The 12,077-nt window shown below is 41.4% G+C and overlaps 1 protein-coding gene across 1 annotated transcript in view; it reads left to right on the forward strand.

The window, feature by feature from the left end:
- SLCO4C1 (solute carrier organic anion transporter family member 4C1) overlaps window positions 1-12,077 on the forward strand; it is a 121,191-nt gene that overhangs the window by 94,740 nt on the left and 14,374 nt on the right. The window contains exons 8-10 of the mRNA XM_075854840.1: window positions 2,091-2,286; window positions 4,320-4,479; window positions 7,573-7,769. Coding sequence (XP_075710955.1) covers window positions 2,091-2,286; window positions 4,320-4,479; window positions 7,573-7,769 — 553 coding nt within the window. The remainder of the gene's footprint in view (window positions 1-2,090; window positions 2,287-4,319; window positions 4,480-7,572; window positions 7,770-12,077) is intronic.

Genomic DNA, 12,077 nt, shown 5'->3' on the forward strand with positions numbered 1-12,077 from the left:
ACTCAATGACCTATATTGGTAGCGTGTCTGTCTCTTTCTCTGCTACTGTTCCCTCCTTCTGTTGCCCTTCTCCATAGACTTGTATGGGCAGAGCGTCTGTCGGTGTGTCTCTGACGCTGCTCCTGCTCCCTCCTCCTGCTCCCCCTCCCCTTCCCATAGACTTCTTTGGGCAACACGTCTGTGTCTCCTCTCTCTCTTCTCCTCCACCCCACTTCCTGTAGTTCATCTCCTCTGCTCTATAACTAGAGATAGATTTTACTTGAGAACCAGGAGTGGACAGCAGATTACAGGAAGGGAGACAATTTTAATAGTAAATGTCCTCTTACACGGCCGGTCCTGGGACGTGTAAACAAGCGCCGATCAACAAGACAGCTCGTTGATCGGCGCACATTTGCTTCTTTCACAAGGAGCTAGTATGGGGATGATCGCTCCTCCCCATACTTTATTATCATGTTTACACAGGGAGAGGTGCTGCTGACAACGATAATATTTTACTTTTTTAAAATGATATGATCAGCAGATGAACGAGCATTTGCTCGTTCATCTGCTGACCGCTGCCCTATTTGCAACGAGCATTCTATGAACTATCTTTTGCCCGATAATTGGACCGTGTAAAAGGGCCTTTAGTTACAAAGTTGATATATATCAGGTATAATATTAGATTAACATAAATCGTTTAAAAAGTTAGTGTCCATTTCAAACTACCCTCTTTTCTACTTTCTTCTCTGCTCTGTGATTACGAAAAACAAATTTGCAGCTACTTCTCATTTTACAGTTGTTTGTCCAGGCTAGTAAATTTGGAAAGAACATAAACTGATATGCGATAGGGTTTACAACATGTTGGTTATATGGTCAACAAAAAAGCGACAATAAAATGTACTGCAAAGCATGCTGGCACTGTTTACAGTAAGATTTATAATCTTTGATAAATCAGCTATTAAAGATAATTATTAGAGTAGGGTTTAAGTATCTGAACAATGACCCAGTGGTCCACAGTACATCATGATCATCTCATAGGTTTCTAACTGGGATTATTGTTCTTTCACCTAAATATGTAGCCCTGTAAAGGCCCATTTACACTGACCAATTATCGGTTGAACAAGAGTATGTCTAAATGCTCGTTCCTGATCATTGGCTCTTGTAAACATGTCAGCGAATGAAATCGGCAAACAAAAGAGTTAGCCCTAGTTGCCTCCTCTTTCCTCATCAGCAATATGCCAGCAGACAGCCAGGCTTATGTATGCCAAAACAACACTTGCAGTATTTCTCAAAACAATATTACTACTTTTGGAAATAGTTCCAAACTTTAATCCCCAAATTCAGTAACATTAAAAGTTTGTACCTGCAAACCATCAGCTACATTCTAAAGTTGGGACTCATTCCCATGACTGTATTACGACTCCATGCATGAGCCAAGTATGAGATCGGGTCCCATCCTGTAAGGTCAAGAAAGCATTTTCCAAAAAAAGCTTTTAGAAAGGCTTTTTTGATCTCATGAGTGGATCCGATATGCTGAGCTGGATTATAGAGAAGGCAGAAGGAGCATGTGCCCTGGGCCCTCCACCATATTTGGGACCTAGGAGGCCTCCATCGTCCACCCTCCCTGATGGGTGTTTGTTATTGCTTTCCAGCTGAGCAGAGGTGGAGAGGTGGCCAGACATGTGTGTGGCTCCAGTTGAAGTCTAAGGGAGTCGCTGACTCTGCTGTCTACATAACTCCCATAGACTTCAGTGGAGAGAGCCACACGAATGCCGGCCACCTCTTCTATATGTGCTGTGATAAGAGGTCAGATGGGTCTGGGTTCCAGAAGTGGGATGGGCCCCCACCACATTTTTTTTCCCAGGGGCTTCCACTAATCTTAATCCAACCCTGCTGATTTAGTTCTTGGCTAAAATATACTCACGCACAAAGCTATAATACACTCGTGTGCATGAGAATTTATCCTGTATATCAATAATACCAACCTCATAATTAGTCATTTGAAAAGGGTTAAAATCAGAGGTAATTTGTATGTAACATTTGAAAAGTCAGATAAGTATTATGATATCTTACCGAATATAACACCTGTTGTCCTTCTCCGTAAATTCCAGGAGGTGTACTGATTCCAGCAGCAGCCATCGGACAAATTATAGGTGGCATAATTGTCTCAAAATTCAAGTTTGGCTGTAAAACTATCATGCGGTACTCCATTATATTATCATTTATATCGGTGGCTTTGACAACGGTGTTTATATTTGCTAAATGTGGGAATGACCCATTTGCAGGTGTCTCGGTGGCTTATAATGGGTGAGTCTGTCTCTTATATTATGCCTATGGTCTGGTCTGCAAATGTCAAATCTGTTAGCTCTACATATTTCTTCCACTGATCCAAACTAAATGTTCTGAGCATTTAAATTATATTTCTGCTACTTAAAGCATTACATGTAATTTAAATGGGAAGTGCCAATAAAGTATTTACAATGTGAGGCATTGCAATACCAGAGTGGAGTGGATCCTAAATTGTTTATTAGAAACCATCACTTTTAAAGAAGACATCGCACCAATTTGCTTGTGGAAATACACCTTTCTTAAGATGGCTGCTCATTAGTATCCATTAGGGATTGCGCCTTTGTAGAACACATAATTTAGCGCCGCCTTCTATAAGCTGACAGCAAATTGGCCTGTAGTGAGACCTCCCATTAACTTTTGTGTAACACTGTACCAATACAGAGAAAACCAAAGTCCCCCCTCCACATCATCAAGATAATGTCATATATATAACATACATCATATATGGGGGGAGGGCATGTAAGCCCAATGTAAACATGGTATAAACAGTGTAAACTCACTAATAAAAATAACCTAAAGAAATGGAGTCCATGAAATACACTCCTCAACCGCCGCACGACCATCAAAACAACGGCCATCACACGGACCTATGTAATTCATGGGGGCCATTCACATGGCTGTTATTTCAAAGGACCGTGTGAAGGGTCCGTGAGAAAATAGAACATGTCCTATTTTTTCACGCTTCACGCAACTCCTCCATAGACTGGGGGATGCGTGATATCGCGTCCCGCAGTGCAGAGCACGAATGCACCTCGGAAGTGAAAAACTGAAGTTTTTCACGTCCAAGATGTGCAACGCTCGTGTGAATCTAGCCTTAAGGGTAATGGCGGTAAAAACCGCAATTCACAAAAGCACTATTGTCCAATAGCATGAATCCAAGGGTATATGTATTGCATAATGCATCATAACAACTTACCCATAAATATCAGTAACTGCCTGGCCTCACACCCCTAACTTTCGTGTAATGGTATGTTCACACGGCTTATTTTTGGACGTTTCTCGGGCCATAAACGGCCGAAAAATCAGAAGCAGAACGCCTTTGATTTCAATGGGAAAAATGGCATTCTGTTCCGACAAAAAAACGCCTGCGAAAAAGAAGTGCATGTCACTTCTCGAGCCTTTTTTGGAGCCGTTTTTCATTGACTCTATAGAAAAACAGCTCCATAAACGGCCGTGAAAAACGCGATTTGCTAAAGAAACGGCTGAAAATCAGGAGCTGTTTTCCCTTGTAAACAGCTCCGTATTTCCAGACGTTTTTGATTTTGTGTGTACACTACGGTCGTGTGCATGAGGCCTTAGACCAATTCTTATCTAAGTACATTTTCCTGAAAAACGGCAGACTGAGTTTTTTGGCGCTGATTTTGATGCGGAAGCCGCGTTGGAATCAGCGCCAAGAAAAGGCCCGAAATCGAACCTTGTTGATTTTAATGGGAGGCAGGGGCGTTTATTTTCCCTGGTGGCTTTTGGCCGCTCACAGGAAAAAATGGTGGCTTGTCCTCTCTTACCACCTCTGACCTCCCATTGAATCAATAGGAGGCAGAAAAAAAACCCGACGCTCATTTTCGAGTGTTTTTCATGGTGTTTTTTGAATTAGCTCAATGGCCGTGGGCGTAAAACGCAGCAAAAAATGCTGTAAAAAAGTTCAGGCATTTCAAAACCTGCCTCAAAATTCCTGAAATAATTCTGAGGCAGATTTTTTCCTGCATGCAAAAGTTCTGTGTGAACAGGGCCTTAGATACCTCATTTAAGTAAATATTCTTATTGAAATGTATTGCTCTATAACATTGGTTTATTTTTTATTTATTAATATTTATTTTAAAAATCAAACAGGTGTGACAAATGCCATTTAAGGGTGGTTTATCCCCCTAGTAGAGCAAGGAAATGTTGGCATATTAAAACTTGGGATTCTACTCAAGTGAAGTTGATTCCAATTTCTGTAAAGGATTATACATCCATTAAATACTCATCTTTTTTTTCTTATGTATCATTAGGACTGGAATTACTGGTGATTTGGCGGCTCCATGTAACAGCAACTGTTCTTGTGCTCGGTCATTTTATGACCCGGTTTGTGGTGCAGATGGAGTTCAGTATTTTTCAGCATGTTATGCAGGATGTAGTTCCCAAGCTGTATCCAGTGATGATGTTAATAAGGTATATTCGCTAATATTGCGGTGGTTTTTTTTTAATTTATATTTTTTCTTTGGTGCAAATCCATTTAGGTATGAAAATTCTCTTGCCCATTTGTTTCAATATTCCTGCCCATAGGGCAAAGCGTGAAAGTAGTCAACATTGGTGCAAAAGAGACATTTTCAACTTTTGTCAGGAGGACAGGTATAAAATGGTTACAACTTCATTGGCGAGCCCCAGTACCCCCATAAAATGGCCAACTGTAGTATTTGAATAACATTGGCAATCAGCATTCCCCAATAACATTCACAGCATCCCTATTACAGTGCCAGCTATAGTGAGCTTATTACAGTCCAAGTCACAGTGCCTCTAAAATGAAGCTACCTTCAGTATTAGGCTGGGTTCACACGCCCTATTTACGGACGTAATTCGGGCGTTTTAGCCTCGAATTACACCCGAAAATACGGCTCCAAAGCGTCGGCAAACATCTGCCCATTCATTTGAATCAGTTTTACGATGTACTGTGCAGACGGGCTTTATTTTTACGCACCGCTGTCAAAAGACGGCGCGTAAAAAAGACGCCCACGTCAAAGAAGTGCATGTCTCTTCTTGAGACGTAATTGGAGCCGTTTTCCATTGACCCCATAGAAAAACAGCTCCAATTACGTCCGTAATGGACGCTGCGAAAAACGCCTGCACATGCCATTACGTCTGAAATTCAGGAGCTGTTTTCGCTTGAAAACAGCTCCGTAATTTCAGCCGTAATGGACGCTGCCATGTGAACATACCCTCAGACCTACTTCATCCACACTGCACACACAGAAGCAATTTGTATCGGTCTGCCGGACTTCTTACTCCTATCAGCGTAGAAGGCAGCTTTGGGGCACTGTGCATACCCACTAGAGACACGGCACTTATCGCTAGGGTACATGTACCATGAATTAAATACCTTTGTTCCATATTACTCACACTAAGGGCCTATTCACATAACCGTTGCCCCACCGTTGAGGGGTTTAGTCGGAGGTTTACGTCAGGTTAAACCCTCAACTGAAAGGCAAACGGAAACCTAAGCTTCCGATTCCCTCACCATTGATATCAATGGTGACGGAAACCTAGCTAATGGTTTCCGTCTGTTACCGTTGTGACAGGGTTCCGTTGTTCTTGCCGGAACCAATAGCGCAGTCGTCTGCGCTATTGATTCCATCAAAACAACGGAACCCTGTCACAACGGTGAAAGACGGCAAAGATTAGGTAGGTTTCTGTCACCATTGAGTTCAATGGTTAGGGAAACGGAAGCTGAGGTTTCCGTTTGCTTTCCGCTGAGGGGTTAACCCGATGGAAAACCTCCGACGGAACCCCTCAACGGAACACAGACGGTGATATGAACACAGCCTTAGGCCAGATTCACACGAGCGTGTTCAGTCCTTGACATACGATCCGCATTTTGGCCGCATTTCCCGGACTGAGCCCCTGCCTCTCCGCGGAACTACTGTTTTCAGTACGTGACAGTTTTCCCGCAGAGAGGCAGCGACTTCTAGCGTCATAGATAACGATGATGCTAGGCGTCCAGCTCCCTGCAGTGTGCTCAGTCCGGGAAATGCGACCGACCTGCGGACCGTATATTACAGACTGAACACACTCATGTGAATCCGGCCTTAGGCCGAATTCAGACGACCGTAGTATACGTCTCTGTGACGGCCGTCACACAAACGCATGTATTTCAATGGGGCCATTCACACGGCCGTTGTTTCAACGGACCGTGTGAAGGGTCCATTGAAATATAGAACATGTCCTATTTTCTTCCATTTTCACAGATCCCTTGAGTCTATGGGGATCCGTGAGAACGTGAAAAACGGCTGTCTTTCACGTCCGAGTTTGCACTTGTTCGTGTGTATCTAGCCTTAAAGAAGACCTGTCACCTTTCCTGACATGTCTGTTTTAGTAAATAATTGTAAGGCTGGGTTCACACACCCTATTTATGGACGTAATTCGGGCATTTTAGCCTCGAATTATGTCCGAAAATTCGGCTCCAAAGCGACGGTCATTTTTTTTACGCGCCGCTGTCAAAAGGCGGCGCCTAAAAAAGACGCCCGCGTCAAAGAAGTGCATGTCACTTCTTCAGACATAAATGGGGCCGTTTTCCATTGACTCCATGGAAAAACACCTCCAATTACGTCTATAATGGACGCAGCGAAAAACGCCTGCACATGCCATTACGTCTAAAATTGCGGAGCTGTTTTCTCCTGAAAACAGCACCGTAATTTCAGCCGTAACGGAGGCTGCCGTGTGAACATACCCTAATACTTATAAAATAGCAATTCAGGAGCATCATTTCTTATAAGGGTATGTTCACACGCAGTAGCAAAATCCGTCTGAAATTACGGAGCTGTTTTAAGGCGAAAACAGCTCCTGAATTTCAGACGTTGTTGCAAGTACTCGCATTTTTCGCAGCGCCTTTTACGGACGTTATTGGAGCTGTTTGTCAATGGAGTCAATGAAAAACGGCTCCAAAAACGTCCCAAGAAGTGACATGCATTTCTTTGACGTGGGCGTATTTTTACCCGCCGTCTTTTGACAGCGACGCGTAAAATTACACCTCGTCTGAACAGAACATCATAAAACCCATTGCAAGCAATGGGCAGATGTTTGCAGACGTAATTGAGCCGTCTTTTCAGGTGTAATTCGAGGTGTGAAACGCCCAAATTCCGTCTGAAAATAGGCCGTGTGAACATACCCTAACTGTACATTGTGCTGTTTCTTTGTTAATCCTCCTAGAGATTTATGAATAAATTGACAAGTGGGTGTAACCAGTTGTGGGTGTGTCTCTACACAGACTGACAATGTCCAATCAGTGCTGACAGAGTAATACTTGTAGGGACACACCCCTTTGACAAGGCAGTGGTAACACCCTGCTGTCAATTTATTCATACATTTCTAGGCGGAATAACAGAGAAATGCCACAACGCATAGTTTTAATAAGATAGGGTCCAGCATTGTTATTTCACTGGGAATATAAGTATTTACTAAAAATAGACATGTCAGGAGAGTGGATTGATCCTCTTTAAGTGTAGTTTGTATTATTATTTTTTTTACATAGATATTATTTTTGTCTTACAGATTTATACTAATTGTGAATGTGTTGGGAAACCAGTCCGTGAAATAGCACAACGATCATTAAGATTAAATATTTCAGATGCTGCACCTGGAAAATGTGAAACCTCATGTAGTAACTTGATACTATTCATGGTGTTTTTCTTTTTCGTTGTTGTAACCACCTTCATGACGGCCACACCAATAACAATGGCCATTCTGAGGTTAGTAACATATAGCAAACTTGAAATGTCTTTGCGGTGTGAATGTCTATGCATTGTACAAACTCCCACATTTAATTACCTTTTCTGTTGAGTAAATCTGTCTCTGTTTTGCCTTTTGTCTTTTTGAAACCATCCCTATGGAATATCTTAACGTCTAAATTAAATTATAGGCGTCATTATAGTTACATACTACAAATCCTGTATTAGTCCACTCCCTCCTAGAGACCATAGAAAAGGTTCAGAGAGAAGAAAGAAACACATGACTGATGCATCAGACTACAGGGTTTGTTTGTAATCCATACCCATAGAGACACATAGGTCTGAATAAGTGCTGTATAGGCAAAACAGTAGACAATTTTTAATCAAGTCTATTTCCAAAACGGATTATTTTTTTTATTTTAGATTCATTAACCCCTTAATGACCGGGCATGTTTGTACCTTAATGACCAAGCCAGATTTGTCAAATCTGGTATGTCTGACTTTATCAGAGAATAAGGGCATGACCACACGTGGCGGATTTCCTCCGCAACTGTCCGCATCAATGCCGCACAGAATCTGCGTTGCAGATTCTGCTGCGGATCTGCACAAAATGTGCAGAAAATTGATGCGGACTAGCTGCTGCGGACTGCGGGAAAAGTGCTTCCCTTCTCCCTATCAGTGCAGGATAGAGAGAAGGGACAGCACTTTCCCTAGGGAAAGTAAAAGAATTTCATACTTACCGGCCGTTGTCTTGGTGACGCGTCCCTCTTTCGGCATCCAGCCCGACCTCCCTGGATGACGCACCAGTCCATGTGACCGCTGCAGCCTGTGCTTGGCCTGTGATTGGCTGCAGCCGTCACTTAGACTGAAACGTCATCCTGGGAGGCCGGACTGGAGACAGACGCAGGGAGTTCTCGGTAAGTATGAACTTATATGTTTTTTACAGATACATGTATATTGAGATCGGTAGTCACTGTCCCGGGTGCAGAAACAGTTACTGCCGATCGCTTAACTCTTTCAGCACCCTGGACAGTGACTATTTACAGACGTCTCCTAGCAACGCTCCCGTCATTACGGGAGCCCCATTGACTTCCTCAGTCTGGCTGTAGACCTAGAAATACATAGGTCCAGCCAGAATGAAGAAATGTCATGGTAGTAAAAACAATACGCTCCGCAGCACACATAAGATCTGCGGACTTCATTGCGGAATTTTGACTCTCCATTGAAGTCAATGGAGAAATTCCGCCATGAGTCCGCCACTGCTCCGCAACAGACAGAGCATGCTGCGGACACCAAATTCCGCTCCACAGCCTATGCTCCGCAGCGGAATTTTACGCCTCGTCTAAACGAACACTGCTAAATTAAAGTGTAAGTCAATGGACAAACGGCACCGCTGCGGATTAACGCTGCGGAGTGTCCGCAGCGGAATTTAAGTGAAATTCCGCCACGTGTGAACCCGCCCTAACTCTGTGAAAGTTTTGAATATCCAAGTAATTCTGACATTGTTTTTTCGTCACATGTTGTACTTTATTTTAGTGGTAAAAGTAGACTGATACGATTTGCGGAAATTAATTAAAAAATAGAAAAATGGAAGAAATTTTGTAAAAATTACCATTTTCCCCTATTTTTAACTGCAATATGTCACATATGTACACACATACTATACAATTTTTTTAATTAAATATATATTTCTATCTCTTTACTCCATTTTGGCAGCACTTTTGAAAAAATAAAATAAATTTTCAGCAATTTAGAGGACTTACAAATTGAATAATAATTTTATAAATTTTGAAGTACATTTTGTTTTCCTGCACCAAGCCAGGTTTTCAGAGGCTCATAGGTGTCAGAATGGTGGAAACCCCCACAAATGACCCCATTTAGAAAACTAGACCCCTTAAGGTATTTACCTAAGGGTATAGTAAGTATTTTGACCCCACAGTTTTTTGCTAAATTTAATACATAGCAGGTGAAAAAAAAAAAAAATCACTTTTTTTCATAAAAGTATCAGTTTGAAGACCAATTTCTTTGTAAAGCGACCATGAGAATGAAGAAACACACCACAAAATCTATCACCCTGTTTCTCCTGTTTTCAAAAATACCAACATTGTGGCCCTAATGCGCTGCCTGGACACACGGCAGGACCCAAAAGGAAGGGAGCACCCGGAGGCTTTCAGGACTCATATTTTGCTTGAAAATGTTTTAGGCCCCACTGTACATTTGGAGAGGCTTTGAGCTGCCAGAACGATAGAAACTCCCCATAAACGACCCCATTTAGAAAACTAGACCCCATAAGGTATTTATTTAGGGGTATAGTAATTATTTTGACCCCACAGTTCTTTGCTAAATTTAATGCATATCAGGTGAAAAAAAAAATAATTTCACTTTTTCCATAAAAGTATTTGTTTGAAGACCGATTTCTTTGTAAAGCGACCATGAAAATGAAGAAACACACCCCAAAATCTATCACCCTCTTTCTCCTGTTTTCAAAAATACCCACATTGTGGCCCTAATGCGTTGTTTGGACACACGGCAGGGCCCCAAAGGAAGGGAACACCCGGAGGCTTTCAGGACTCATATTTTGCTTGAAAATGTTTTAGGCCCCAATGTACATTTGGAGAAGCTTTGAGCTGCCAGAATGATAGAAACTCCCCATAAACGACCCCATTTCGAAAACTAGACCCCTTAAGGTATTTATTTAGGGGTATAGTTAGCATTTTGACCACACAGGTTTTTCACTAAATATATTGAAATTAGTCTGTAAGAATTAAAATGTACTTTTTTTCTGAAACAACATAGAAATTGTTATTATTTACAAGGAATAACGAAGAAAATGCACCCCAACATTTGTAAAGCAATGTCTCCCGATTACGACAATACCCCCTATGTGGTAATAAACTGCTGTTTGGACCCACAGCAGGGCTCAGAAGGGAAGGAGCGCCATTTGGATTTATGATTTTGCTGGAATGGTTTTCGGTGCCATGTCGCATTTGCAATGCACTGGAGGGACCAAAACAGTGGAAACCCACCAAAAGTGACCCCATTTTGGAAAAACCTTCAAGGAATTTTTCTAGGGGTATAGTGAGCATTTAGACCCCACGGGTCTTTTGCAGAGTTTATTAGAATTAGGGAGCGAAAATTAATATCAACATTTTTTCCACTAAAATGTTGCATTTTCTCATTTTCACAAGGGATAAAGGAGGAAAAAAACAACCATTTTTTTATAAAGCAATTTCTCCCGAGTACGGAAATACCCAACATGTTGTCATACGTTTTTTCATTAGAAATGAATTAACCCTTTCAGGACTGATCCATTTTTTGCTTTCATATTTTAGATTTTCACTCCCCGCTTTCCAAGAGCCATAACTTTTTTATTTTTCCATCAATAGAGTGGTGTGAAGGCTTATTTGTTGCGGGACAATCTGTAGTTTTCATTGGTACCATTTTGGGGTACATGCGATTTTTTTTTGATCACTTTTTATTCAATTGTTTTGCAATCCTGAGCAAAAAACAGGAATTCTGACACCGTTTTTTAGGTTTTTTTTTTGCGGCGCTCACCGTACGCTATAAATGACATTTTTACTTTATTCTGCGGGTTGGTACGATTACTGCGATACCATATGTATATAGGTTTGGTCCTTTTTTTTAGCGTTTGCGCAATAAAATGACTTATTTATAAAAAAAAATAATTCTGTGTCACCATATTCTGAGAGCCATAATTTTTTTGTCAAAAAAGCTGTGTAAGGGCTTGTTTTTTGCGGGACGGATAGAAGTTTTTATTGGTACTATTTTCGGGTACATGCGACTTTTTGATCACTTTTTATTCTTTATTTAGGGAGCGGTGGTGACCCAAAAAATTGCGATTCTGTCGTAGTTTTTTATTGATTTTTTTTGGGGTGTTCATCGTGCGGGAAAAATAACATTATACTTTTATAGTTGGGGTCGTTACGAACGCGGTGATACCAGATATGTGTACTTTTTTAACGTGTTAATTTTTTTTATATAATAAAAGTCTTATTATAGGAAAAAAAGCATTTATTGTTTATAGAACTTATAACTTTTATTTTTACACTTTTTTTAAAACATTTTTATTACTTTTTTTTACTTTTTTAACTTGTCCCACTAGGGGACACTTAGTCTTGCAGCTTTGATCGCTGCTAGAGTACATTACACTACACACGTAGTGTGATGTACTCTAACTGTCATTGTGACGTGACTGTCACACTGACAGGAAGCAGAGGAGGAACGGCCGGAGGCTGTTCCTCCGAGGCTTCCGTGCATGGCAACCCGGAGGTCATTATCTGACCTCCGATTGCCGTGACAAGCATCGGT

This window comes from Rhinoderma darwinii, chromosome 1 (genome assembly GCF_050947455.1).
Source record: "Rhinoderma darwinii isolate aRhiDar2 chromosome 1, aRhiDar2.hap1, whole genome shotgun sequence".
Lineage (NCBI taxonomy): Eukaryota > Metazoa > Chordata > Amphibia > Anura > Rhinodermatidae > Rhinoderma > Rhinoderma darwinii.